Source organism: Cicer arietinum, chromosome 5, assembly GCF_000331145.2.
Source record: "Cicer arietinum cultivar CDC Frontier isolate Library 1 chromosome 5, Cicar.CDCFrontier_v2.0, whole genome shotgun sequence".
Taxonomy (NCBI): Eukaryota; Viridiplantae; Streptophyta; class Magnoliopsida; order Fabales; family Fabaceae; genus Cicer; species Cicer arietinum.
In genome coordinates, this window is record NC_021164.2 from 64,046,024 (window position 1) to 64,059,381 (window position 13,358).

The 13,358-nt window shown below is 26.7% G+C and overlaps 2 protein-coding genes across 5 annotated transcripts in view; one reads left to right on the forward strand and one right to left on the reverse strand.

Annotated features, from left to right (window-relative positions):
- Nucleotides 1-2,380, forward strand: part of LOC101496664 (uncharacterized) — an 11,564-nt gene extending 9,184 nt beyond the window's left edge. For all 3 annotated transcript variants that reach the window (XM_027334937.2, XM_004502047.4, XM_004502048.4), the window contains exons 15-16: nucleotides 1,000-1,087; nucleotides 1,883-2,380. In XM_027334937.2, coding sequence (XP_027190738.1) covers nucleotides 1,000-1,087; nucleotides 1,883-2,075 — 281 coding nt within the window. In that variant the 3' untranslated portion in view covers nucleotides 2,076-2,380. The remainder of the gene's footprint in view (nucleotides 1-999; nucleotides 1,088-1,882) is intronic.
- Nucleotides 2,381-4,024: 1,644 nt separating this feature from the next.
- On the reverse strand, nucleotides 4,025-6,008 carry LOC101497536 (probable E3 ubiquitin-protein ligase XERICO). Of its 2 annotated transcripts, XM_012716260.3 has the most exons (3): nucleotides 5,854-6,006; nucleotides 5,509-5,628; nucleotides 4,025-5,028 (listed from the first exon to the last, which is right to left on the reverse strand). In XM_012716260.3, exon 3 carries the CDS (start codon nucleotides 4,840-4,842, stop codon nucleotides 4,363-4,365), a length of 480 nt encoding a protein of 159 aa, XP_012571714.1. In that variant the 5' UTR covers nucleotides 4,843-5,028; nucleotides 5,509-5,628; nucleotides 5,854-6,006; the 3' UTR covers nucleotides 4,025-4,362. The 2 variants fall into 2 exon arrangements, with proteins under 2 accessions (XP_012571714.1, XP_004502109.1); XM_004502052.4 differs by lacking the exon at nucleotides 5,509-5,628 and having other exon boundaries at nucleotides 5,854-6,008.
- Nucleotides 6,009-13,358: the final 7,350 nt, after the last annotated feature.

The window sequence follows — 13,358 nt, forward strand, 5'->3', positions numbered from 1 at the left end:
TCCAACCATTGTTGAACTGTTGATAATGAAATATATATATATATTATTAAAATCATATTATATAATAATATCAAGTAATAAATTAGTATACAGTTATAAGAAATTAAGTTAGATAAAATTTAGTTTACCTTAAAACCATTTATTTGTCTTGTAAGACAAAAGTTAGTCAATAATAAGAGGCTAAATAATATATTTGAATCAAATGCTTTTGTAGTATCAGGCTCCAATCTCCACTAAAGTGAGTAATATCAACCGTTGATAAATAAATTAATGGTTGATATTATATGTAATGCACAACCAATCATGGGTAGTTATAATATTATCCCATTGATTTTATCAATTTACTAATTTCTCACTTTAGAGGAGTCATATCCACTTTTGTAACCTCATACCAATCTTTGTTACTTGACATTAGGCTTTTATTCAGAAAAGTAACTATAGGGTTAATTATGTTTAGTCCTTATAAAATTATGACTTTCCAAACTTAGTCCCTAAATAAATTTTATTCACTTTTAGTTCCTATTTGAAAACTTTTTACAAAAAATAGACGCTGTTAGTCCTGAGAAAAGCAAAAAGTGAATAAATTTTATTTGGAGACTAAATTTGAAGATTCGTGATTTTATAAGGAATATAAACATATTCAATCTATATACATTTGGTTGGATTAAAAAATGAAGTTTGATAATGAAAATAATTTGTTCAATTAACCTATAATGGAGAATTCTCCATTAGAGTTGCTGCTCGTTCTTTTACTAGGTTGACCTGTCACCACTGGTTTTTGATCAGTCAGTTTTTCGGGATTGAACAGACCAAGTACTTCACCAGTTCATCAGTTATCCCATCACACTGGCCGGTCCAGCCCGGTTTAACTTTCAAAGCCATAAAATGAACCTTTTATCTGCAAAAATGATGGCGCCAATTAATTGGAATTAGTTACTACCTTCCATTTTGTGACTTTAGATCAAACAGGAGTTTCACTCTTTCATATTGTTGTTGCAGTTCATCAACTTGATTTGCAGCTATATTTCATTGACTTCTGTAGTGGGAAGAAGGTGCAAGTGACTCTCGATATGACATGCCTAAAATGGTAAACTCCAGCAATAATTTAGCATTCACCTTTAAATTATTTTCCTTGCTCAGTTAATTCTTTGTTACCAAAGATGCGTTCGGTTTGCTGAAAAATTATGTTTTGGACAAATACAACTATTTGTTCTATATTTGATTTGATTTAAAAATGGTCATGAAACAAGACAATACATAAGTTGAAGCACGAGACAGAAGTCTTGAATTTTGTTTCTAAGTGAAATAAGAGTCAACTTTTTTCTGTAATGCACATCATCCAAAAGTAAAAAATTCCCAACTTTTTCTTCCTCTTTGTAATAACTCTTCCTTGAGTCCCCTCTTTTCCCCAACCTTTTACTTCCATCATTTCTTCCCACTTCTTTCCCTCAATTATATTGTGCATTCCACCACACCAACAAAAAGTTGTGTTATATCACTTACTAGACCATGTATCAAACGCACACCAAGTGATGTCTGTTGCTTGCTTGAGTGTTCCTATCATATAAGCATTGTACACGATTCACTGAAAATTGAGACTGCTGAGTGTTCATCAATCTTTCCAACTTTTATTCAGATCATTCAGTTTTGATTCATACTTCACACACACGCTGCAAAAGTTTCCATAAATTTAGTATCTATCTAGTTATATGATGATGCTTTGATTGCCCTTCTCAGCTGAGTCAATGCTCATTGATGTATCAATTATCTTCAATTTGAATGCCATTTTTACATCTGCTGTCTTAGTGCTATCCCTGCACGAGATTATATTTTTCTTGGTATTTGCAATTAAAGGCACTAATTTAACAAATGGTTTGAGCAGTGGGGCCTATCCCGCAGAGATCCTTCCATCTCAAATATATGATCCTGTTGCTTGTGGGGAACAAAAGGCTCTTCCTTCGCTTGTAGATCAAATAAGAACTGCAGCTGAGAGTGTGACAGTGGGCTATTCAAGAATTATTAGGCTTTGTAGGTGTATCTCCCAGGCAGTTCAGGCTTGCACTCAAGGCAGATGATACTTTCCAATCCCCTTCATTCGTTGTCAATTTTGGGTGGATTATTCATTAAAGCTTTATCTTGTATATTCAGATCCTATTGTTGCTATAACTGGACGAGTAGTTCTCATGCAGCATTAAATCATTCACTAATTTCCCAATGATAAGTGCTGCCATAGGAAGTCAGTTTTTTTAGATCTGAAGTTTTTTGTGACCTTATGCAAGCTTTTCAATCTATAATGACAGAAGTACCTTGTTGATGTATTATTCCAGCATAATATTTTGGTGCGTAAATACCTAATTTGGGCCCTTAATTTGTTAGACTATATCAAATCTCTTGAATTTGTTAGACTTTCAAAATGATTTTAGAAATTACAAGATATTAATCATGCTTGTCCCTTTGTTGATATTGGTAGGGATTTAATGATATATTTAGTAATGTGGGATATGTATTTGAAATTAAATGAATAATCTTATGGATGTATTTGATTAGAGATAGGCATATTGACATACTTGAGTAAAAAGATTGGTATGATATTCAGAAGACATGTCTATTGTAAAATGTTTTCAACTTGAAAGTGTAATTATCAACATTTAATCTTCAACTTTTTATTTAACAAAGATGTAGGTACATGTTTGGGAGATGATTAAGATATGGATTTACATTGAAATCAATAGAATTTAGGAAGATTCAATATTTTGACCAAAATAATGCTAAAAAGACTAGAGTAAAAAGCTTCTTAAAGCGAAGTGAAAAACGAAATGAGAAATGTAACAATATCCCAAAAATTTACATTATATAGATAAAGAAACACATATACCAGTCATAATGTACAAAAAAGAAAACATATATACCGTATCATCACTACCAGTCTAATTTTCACATATCTTTAGAAAATGATCCTAGTGGGCCCTAATTTTTTATATTTCGTTTATTTATTTATTTTTACTCAAATACTCAATAATTCGTTTATTAGTATGTGGAAATTTAATTTATTATCTGTAAAAAAAATTCAATGGTGTCATAACATCTTCATGTCCATTCTTATCGGGGTCAGCATTAGACAGATATATTGTATACCACTCCGATAATTCTCCCTAAGTTAATAATCACAAATGAGGTGCTGTTCATTTCAAAGCAAATTTTTCATTAAAATAAATAAATTTACTTATTTATTCAATACAACAGAAAAATATGAATAGATTAATCCCACAAAATATGAAAAGACATTTTAGTCCCTCTGCAACAAGCCAATAACATTCTACTGAAAAAAATTCAGCTATAGGTTGGACCAACTTAAAAGAATAGGAACTCCCAAAGATAGAATATCATAATCTACATAAAAAAAATTCTTAGAAACACCCAAAAAAAATATCTATTGTGTATATTTGAAACGTACAAATATGTGTTTATTTATCCCACGTTTGCGATTAAAGGCAACAACACTTGAAGAACTTCCATTTCAACTCATGTCACATGGGATCTAGATATGAACAATCTACTTATTTTGACACTTTAATTAATGAAGAAAAAAGAAAAGAAGAAAAATGAAGAGGAAAGACTTCTTTGGTTGAGATTTTAAAAGTTTTTGGGACCAAATTGTCTCCAAATATACCTGTTTTAGGGGCCTAAATATGGTCTATTAACAAGTGGGGCATCAAGTGTGCAAGTCACGGTCCAAAAATGCAATTGATTTGTAATATAAACAAAATACATCAATTTTTATTGATTAAATTTTAACTCAATTATTTTTTATAAAAAAAACTGAAAAATAGTAATAAAAAAAATTTGAAGAAGGACTAACGTGTCCTAATTATAAGCAAACACACTTTAGAAAAAGATTTATCCCAAAATATATATATATATTTCAAATCACAAGGTTCATAAAAGACCTTTTCAAATATACCCTTGTAAATATACTAATTTGTCTTAGAAGTTAGAGAAAAAAAAAGTATTTCATGAACATCCATACACAACAATACAATACCTATTTTTCTTAATATATATGTAAATGACAAAAAGACTTATCAAATGGATGGGGATAGGGATAATATCCGACAACAAGGAGGGCATTATGGACAAACAAAAACTATATACCTGATCTCATATGTGGCAACATCAGATACAGAGAAAAAAAACAAAGAAAACAAAATCCTCCACACTCCACTAACTTTACATTATAAAAGGCAAAGTGCTAAGAAGAAGTCAAATCCATGGGAATATCAAAATTGTCATAAACATTTACACACTAAACTGTACATGAAGCTCTATATTTGATTTGTTTTGTGCATGCTTTATTCATTGCTCTCACCAAAAGCAAAAAGCATCATCTTCAGGAACTAAAGGAGTCCTACAAAGTGGACATGTAATGTTCCAATAGTCCAACCACTTCTCCAAGCACACTTTATGAAAAAGATGGCCACAAGACAAACAATTTATCTCTGATTCAGGTTCAAATTGTGTGAGACAAACTGAACAATCATGTTCAGGTTCTTTGCAGCTACTACGAACACTGTCAAACCTAAGTGTTGGTGTCCTGTTTCTGAACTCTTCAATGAAATCATCTGAAGGACTTAGATGGAATTCAAATGAGTCATGTGAGTTTTGTGAGGTATAATCTTGTGAAGGAGAGGAAGTTGAAGATGATGATGATGGTGAAGCAATGATACCAACAATGTGCAGGATAGTCCTAATAATGCCTTTGAATATGGATATTGACATGGCAGTGTTAACAAGAATTATGCATAACATTCCTTCAGATGGTGCTGGAAGACTTGATAGGCCCATTTTGATTTTAACAAAGAAAGTCACTTGAAGGATAACAAATTAGTGATACACTTTATGCTGTGGACCAAAGTAGGTAATAGTGTACCTTAGAACTAAGATGAATGGTTACACAACTTGGAAATGCTGAAATTGAAAACAGAATTGATATGTCAAAAATCTTGGTCTCTTGTTGAATTGATAGTTAACCTGCAAACACATACATCAAAAGAGTACTTTAATCAAATTGAAACAAAACAAATAAGGTGTTGTGTTGAATGGTCAATCAAAAAGATTGGATTGATTGAACTAATAGAGCAGGATTAAAGTCTAACAGAATAGTTAGTTGGTTTTCTTGGATTATATGATCAAAATATCTATTTTTTGCTAGTGAAATAGCAATTAGCAACATAACCAGAATTTGGATAAGGAAATAGGAATAATAGAATCTCATTGAAAATGAAAAGGGAAACTTAGTTTGATGTTCAGAATAAAAAATTGTCACTTTATACTTTATAGCAGGGATGAAACAAACAGCTAGTTTCAAAGAAATTTTGGTGCAAAATTTGCCTAAACTAGAGAACCAATCCCTACAATCTAAAACAATTAAGGGGGGGAAAAAACACAGAAAAATTATGTGTTTTTAAAAGACAAGAACAAAGGAGTTAAGTACACAGTCAAACAACACACTTGTAAAACAAATTTTGAAAACCCAAGTAGCTTATATTTGATGTCAAAATTCCCAGATTAAAAATTGAGCAAACGAGATTAAATTATAAGCATTTGGGGTGGCTTCTTCATCAACAAAACCTACATAAAAAAAATAAAAACTTTATGTAGCAAAAAATACAGTCCAAAATTCTTATGATCAAACTTACATACGAAAACAATGAAAGACAAAAGAATCATAGAAAGAAACCAAGTTAGGATAATAGGATCTAGCATTTCATAGAAGCATGTTGGATAATTAAAAATAGAAAAATATTGAAAACCCAGAATAGAATAGTGGAAAAAGAATGCATTTTTGGTACTTACAAAGAAAGGAATTGAGGATTTGTGGTATTGGTCATGAACTGAACAGGAAAAGCTTGTTAATTTGTTAACTTAAGAAGTGAGTTTGTGATATTGGTGTCGATGTGCTGTTATAGCGTTTCTCCCTTTTCGCTTTTGCTTTATAGAGCAACAACCCCACAAACAGTAATAGCTAGCTAAAGCTTCCTTAACCATAGTTAAACTTCCTTGATTTCCGGACAAAATATGTTTAACCATAGTTACTTCCTTTTTTTGTTCTTTTATACATCTTGGATACAAATCTAGAACACTGTTTTACTTTTAATAATTCTTTCATCTATGTACATTTACCATTTCATTATCTTTCAGAGATTTTAATATTATATTCAACTTACAATTTACGTATACGTCTTGCATGTAAGTAAAAATGAGTAAAAAACATTGATTATTTAATTTTAATTTATAGTTAAAATTGGGATTATACGTGAGATGTGAAGTTTGAATCTAGATTAATTTATAAATTTCATAATTTGTTTTGTTATTTTTAGTCTATTGAAAACCAATTCAATACATACTGAATAAAATTGGACTAGGTTTTAAAATTCAACTCATCGGTTCTAATTCAATGACCCTTAGTAGTCTGTATTTGTTAGGAGCTGTTTTTTTTTTCTTCTAAAATAAATGATATTTATTGATTCAATTATGCACTATATTGCTACAAAATAAATTTCAATTTATTAAAAAAAATATAAATAAATTCATTTAAATTATTAGCATAAAACAAAAATATGTTTACAAATATCAAGTATTTAAAATACGACCTCAATATTATTGATCAAAATTTAGAACGAATCTTAATTATTACGTCAATTTATATATATGAGATGTTTGTTAATTTACATTCACCTTTTTTTGTAAGAAGGAAGGTGTAACTTAACAACCTACAGCTTTTTATTTTGACAAAAAAATTATTCTTTATTATTTTAAATAAATAAAATTAAATGATAGTTTTGTAAATTTTATTTTATTTATTAATAATCAAAAGAGGTGTAAGTTGTTAATCTACACCTTCTAATTTTTTTGGTGTAGATTAACAACCTATATTTTTTTATTTGAATAATATTTTTTTTAAATAAGTAAAATTAAAGAATAATTTTATAAATTTTATTTTATATGATAAGGAGATAAATTAAATTAAAAATGTAAATAACATCTATGTCCCCTTATTTATGTAGTTTTCTAAAGGATATAGTTAAATTATTTTATTCAAAATAAAAAGCTGTACATCCTTAATTTAATGGCCAAGATTAAAAGCTATTTCAAATCACCCACGTGTCTTGAATTCTTCTTATATATCAATCGAAATTAAATTTTGTGATATTGTTTCTCTCATCCTAAAAACATTTTTTTTTACAAAATCCCATAAACCCCAAATTGCATTTGCACATGCCTCCACTTCAATTAACGTTAATATAAAATAAACTTATCAAAATTCAATTTTTCTAACTTACCGGTGTAGCCGATCGTTTGAAGAATAAACCAACAAAAATGCTATAATTTATTATATTGAAATCATTCAATTCATGTTGATCAGGATTCTGTGTTTGATTCTGAAATCTATTTTTCTGCATCATCATCTTAAGATCTTGTGCGTAACAATGTGCACTTGAAAAACTTAAATTTTATCATTAGCTATATTTACTTTTATATTTTACAAATGGTATTTATTTTATAATATTTTTTATAAAAGGAGATATTTACTTCACTTCGTTAGCAATAGCCAATAATATTTTGATTACCAAATAAATTATCAATGAAAATATATATACATACATTAATGCGTCGAAAATAAAGAGATTATATACAAAAGTTGTAAGCCATTTCCTTGACTTGTCTATTAACAAATTTAACATAAAAGTCTTTGAAGTAAAAAAAAGGAAAAGTTGTCTACATTTATTAATTTATCATGCATAGGATTTGGGGATTTTGACATGAATATCCTTTTTTTTTTTTTTTTTAATTCTAAAATGCCCTACTTTAAATAAAAAATACATAATTGTCCTACTTTTTTGTCCCTCAGTTGCTGATCGCAATCTGGGGATGCGACCATCTAAAACATTTTTTTTTCATCATCAACACAAGGTCGCATCTTGGGGATGCGACCATCTACTATATATATATTTTTTTTGCCATTTTATTAATTTAGTTAATTATTATTTAATAAATTATAAATAATTAAAATATTTAAAAAATAAAATATATTAATAAATAATAATAATTTTAATAATGTTTTAAATTTTAATAAAAATAATAATAGTAATAATAATAAAGTAAATTATATTAATAAAATAAAATTAATTAAATTGAACCAATAAAACATGTTAAATTAAAGAAAAAATACTGAAGTAAAAAATATATCAAATTTATATTTTATCATTATTATTATTATTATAATTATTTTCATTAATTTTTATTTATTAGATAAGAAAAATATGATGAAGTTGTTATAATAACATGCAAAAATGGAGGAAGTTGTTATAATAATTTGCCAAAACAAAAAATAGGAGGACGTTGTTATAAGAATGTGTCAAAATAAATAACGTGTTACTTATATTTTGCAGATAAAATAATTTCTTAACAACCTCTTCTTGTTTAACTACATTTTTTCTCCAATATAATGTGTTTTATTTTATTTTATTAATAGTATTTTGATTTTTTTTAATTTATTAAATAATCAATAACTCAATTGTTAACAAAAATAATATTAAGTGTTAATTTACCAACAAAATAGGATCATGTCGGGTATCTGGTTATACTAAAAAACATTGTCCAAGCTGGCACATCTACTCAAAATTGATATATTTTTTTCTTTTGATTTAATGCAATTTTATTTTAATGTATTAATATAATTTTCTTATTATTATTATTATTATTATTATTATTTTTATTATTATTATTTAAATTATTATTATTATTTTTCTTTTTTTAATGTATTTTTTATTTTAATTGAATGTATTTTTATTTTATTTTATTAATAGAATTTTCTTTTTATTATTATTATTATTATTATTATTCTTTTTATTATTATAATTATTAAAAGTTATATAATATTATTAAATTTATTATTATTATTTATAATAGTATTTTAAATTTTTAAATGTTTTAATTATTTTTAAATTATTTAATAATAATAAATATAATTTACCCAATAACAAATACAAATGGCAAAAAAAAAATTAAGAGGACTAGAAGGTCGCATCCTCATGATGCGACCATCTGTTAACATAAAATTTTCTTCTTCTTCAAGTCGCATCCCCATGTTGCGATGAGCAACTGAGACTAAAAAGTAGGGCATTCTTGTATTTTCTTTTAAAAGTGAGACATTTTGAAATTATAATTTAAAAAAATGATATCTCCATCAAAATTCCTAGGATTTGTCGGTCATTCCTTATAAATTCTTATTTCTTCAATAAATGTGATTGAATTGAATATGAATATGAATGAAGAATTTATCCGCATGCTAATATGTTAGGGGGCGTCAATGAATGAACTCAAAGAAAGGGTATTGAGTTGAGGGGTAGGGGACCCTAACTTAAATAAATTAAAATAAGACGAATCCCTTGGTTTGGAAATTTATACGTGTCCTTTCATTATTCTTTAAGAAATAATCTTCCTTTCAAAATAATTAATTCATCTGAAAAAAAAAATGATCATTTCAATTTTAATATACTTCTCTTTTATTATACAATAAATATAATTTAATAATAATAATTTGATAAATATAATATTTTTTCTTTTATTTATATTTGGTAGAGGTCTAATCCAGCCTGGTTCTTTATTATCGGTGACAACTTACAAGTGGCAAATTGGTGACACTATTGTATAGTAGATAGCTGGAAAACAAGTTATAATGTGTGTGTCCCTTTCGTGATTCGATAAGTATCCTCTGATTCCTGTCATATCCTTTGTTGGATTGAGGCTTACCTCTATGGGGCTCTTGAAATGCACTTTGGCCCATTATCTGGAAAAGGGTCTGTGAGATCTAGCTAGTGCCATTTAAGCAATTTTATTTTAGTCTTTTACTATGTTAACATGTTTTTATTATTTGTTTATAATTACATTCATAGATAATAATGTTGTATTTTTATTTTCATTTTTTTCTTATCATAAAAAAAATGAAATATATATTAAGAAAAGAAGGATACAAAATGGGTATCGTGACCAAAATACAAACATGTTTGTTTGGTCTCTATAGTGTATATATAGATACAAAATAGAGCTCACACGTGTAGATTTGGTAATGTCTAAATAGAAGCACTTGTTCCACTTAAATAAAACTTGTCGTATTGCTCTCCCGTGTGATAACCATTACAAATGGATGGAAGAATTACTATTTTTTACAAAGTTTATCATATTATTTGAAAGAGTTTTTAAAGAGGATGATAAAGAATACTTATTTATATATAAAAAAAAAACAAATAGTACTTATAATGTGGAGGCTACTCTCCCTCCAAATGCTCTTGATAGAGTTTAAACATGTTGGAGCATTTTTGTTAAATGAAGAAAATTAAACTCCATGTAATGTGGAGGCTACTCTACCATCTCTTTCTATTCTTTTTCTACACCCCTTCTCTCCAAACTCTAATTTGGAATTTAAAACATCATCTCAAAACTAAGAACTTAAAATTATTTTACTAATTATTTTATTTTCTATAAAATGTGAACTATTTTCATATCAGTTGTCAAATTTTATAAAGGTTGTCGATGATTTGTTAATCGACAAAAAATATTTATAAATTAATTCCTTTATATTTTTAATTTTATCAAATTAGTCCCTCAAATATTCTAAATTTTCAAATGAGGTCAAATATTATTTGATATTTTTTATTTTAAACTATTTTTCTTTTAATATTCATATTTTTGCTTCAAAACTTTTGGTATTAAAAAACTCAACTTTAAATAAACACTTATGATTGTGTGATTACTCTGTCCAAATAAGAAAATTGAAAGTAATGAAAATTTTAATTACTCCATTTTAACAAATGAGTAAAAATAAAGAAATTTAATTAAAGTAATGTAATTGTCTAAAAGTTTAAATTCTCCACAGTTTCCAAATACCCCTCGAAACATCGACCAAGAGAAAAACTATTATTTAATATTGGAATTGATACTTTAAGGTGAGAGTGCAAAAAAAAAAAATATATAAATATGAATTAAATTTCACATTATTTAAAATTTAATTAAATGAGTTCTTAATTCCTAATTCAACCGATAAATATTAATATTGTTAAGTTAAACGTCGTGTCTCGTAATCGAATTCAAGATTTCACAATTGTGTGAGTTAATTATAATAGAATTTATTATTTTTTAAAATAAAAAAAATTGAAGTTAAATAAAAAAGTACAAGACAATAAATTCCAATACTCATATTCAATTAAAACTTATTGTTGAATTGGATCACTTGGTTGGCGGGATCCGTTTAACATAGTATAGGCCCTGCAAGATTTATGTTTTGTCCCATGTATTTGTTTGGGTGCAAATATGAAATAAGTGATGTAAACAAGTAGCACCCAATCGAGTAATTGAAACTTGAGTTTTTCTTGTGAAAAATAAAATTGTTGAAGCTTGACTGATTTATTTAAATAAGTCTAAACAAAATTTTGAGTTTGACTTCTTAAAATAGTAAAATTTGAGTTTTGTTTGTTTAGCCAATTTAGGACCTAAATACTATAAAATTTTGAAATTATTTTTTAAGTTTATTAAATTAGTATTTAAAACAATTCATTTTAAATTATTTTTAAAATAAATTTATAAACATAGTTATAACTCAAAAATAAAAAACACTTCATAAAAAATTGTCTCTAAAAAATAATACAAAGTATTTTTTGTAACTAAATAATTGTTGAGATTAAGTGTGGTTAATATCTTAATGAACTCCAATTAAGAACGAATCAATCGGGAGAATTGATTTTGAATCTTAACTTAAACAATTGTTGATTTTACTTTACTTACCTTCTATCAAATTCTAAATTATTAAAGTTCTATTTCCATATTAGTAAAAAAAAAAAGTTCTTCAAAAATCATAAAAGTAAGAATAAAAAATGATAAATTAATTTTGTACTAAAATAAGGTTTATTATAAATTAATTTTTTTGATTATATAAGTGTATATATATATATATGAGACGTGAGATCAAATTACATCCAAAGAGTAACAATAATAGTTATAGTCATTCAAGACATCCTATCGAACAAATAGTTTTCAAAATTAGTAATTGAATTAAAAATTAATATCATATAAATTATATTTATAAATTTTGACATTAATTTTTAATTGTTTACTATGTCATAAAAATACGTCAAAATTAACATGTTATATACAAATATACTATTGACGTTAATTTTAATAAATCTTGAAGAGCTTGATTTGTTTATTAAATAAACAAACTTATCCTCAAAGGTGTTGGTTTATTGTTGGACGTAAGTATAAATGATTAAGTCTCACATCGATTATAAATAAATTAAATATAACTATGAATGAGTTAAATGTATGATATGGAAGAAAAAAAATATTACTATAATATTTTATGTTGAGATATAGTATCAAATTTTTTTATAACTCAACTGCATTTGCATCGTTGCGTATATCAAATTCCGAACTGTCTTAGTTATTTAATTAAAGTTTACTGGAGCAGTTATAAAATGTTGTTCATATAATAATATTTATGAGTCACTAATCCTTCAATTGATGGTGTTTCAATCCATTCAAGCCACAACGAGTCAACTTGGGTGGGGTTAGTTGACCTCTTTTTGACAGTATCTTGAAGATTTGCAAAAGTTAATTGGATACGAATTTCGAAGAATTCGTAAGAATTACAAAGTGTGACTCGCATTGTTTTTTGTTTGTCTGCAAATATTTGTACGAAAAATGGAAAGTATTTTGAAAACACGAAGCAAGTGAAAATTGAAAATATCCTCCTATTCCGAAAATATCTGGTTCTTTTGTTAAATGAAAATATCTTGTTAGAAAAAGGAAGAAAATATCTTGTTTTGTTGTTTTTGTTGTGAAATGAAAATATCTCGACCACTTTATGAAATGAAAATATCTGATTCTGACAAATCATATTCATATTGGATGGCAGTTGAGACTGGGCAGACATGTTATTCTTTTTGGGCCATGAACGATCATACTACTTGCACTTGCTTCTTGCCTTCTAGTCTCCTTAAACTTCAACTTCAACAAATACATGTTTCAATTGTCAATTTATAAAATATACATTTTTATTGATTAATTCAATATACATATATATAAAAGACATTATTAACAAATGTTCTAAAGATACTTATTAATATTTATATGATGGGTTGACTTCACCTTAATTTATTTTAATTTGAAGTTAAGTTAAAGGTTAATCTATTATATATATATATATATATATGTAAGGAGCTCACTGCTTCAACATGTCTTAAAAATTAATTCGGAGACTAGTGTGGTCAATTTTGAATTATTGTATCAGATTTCTACTAAAA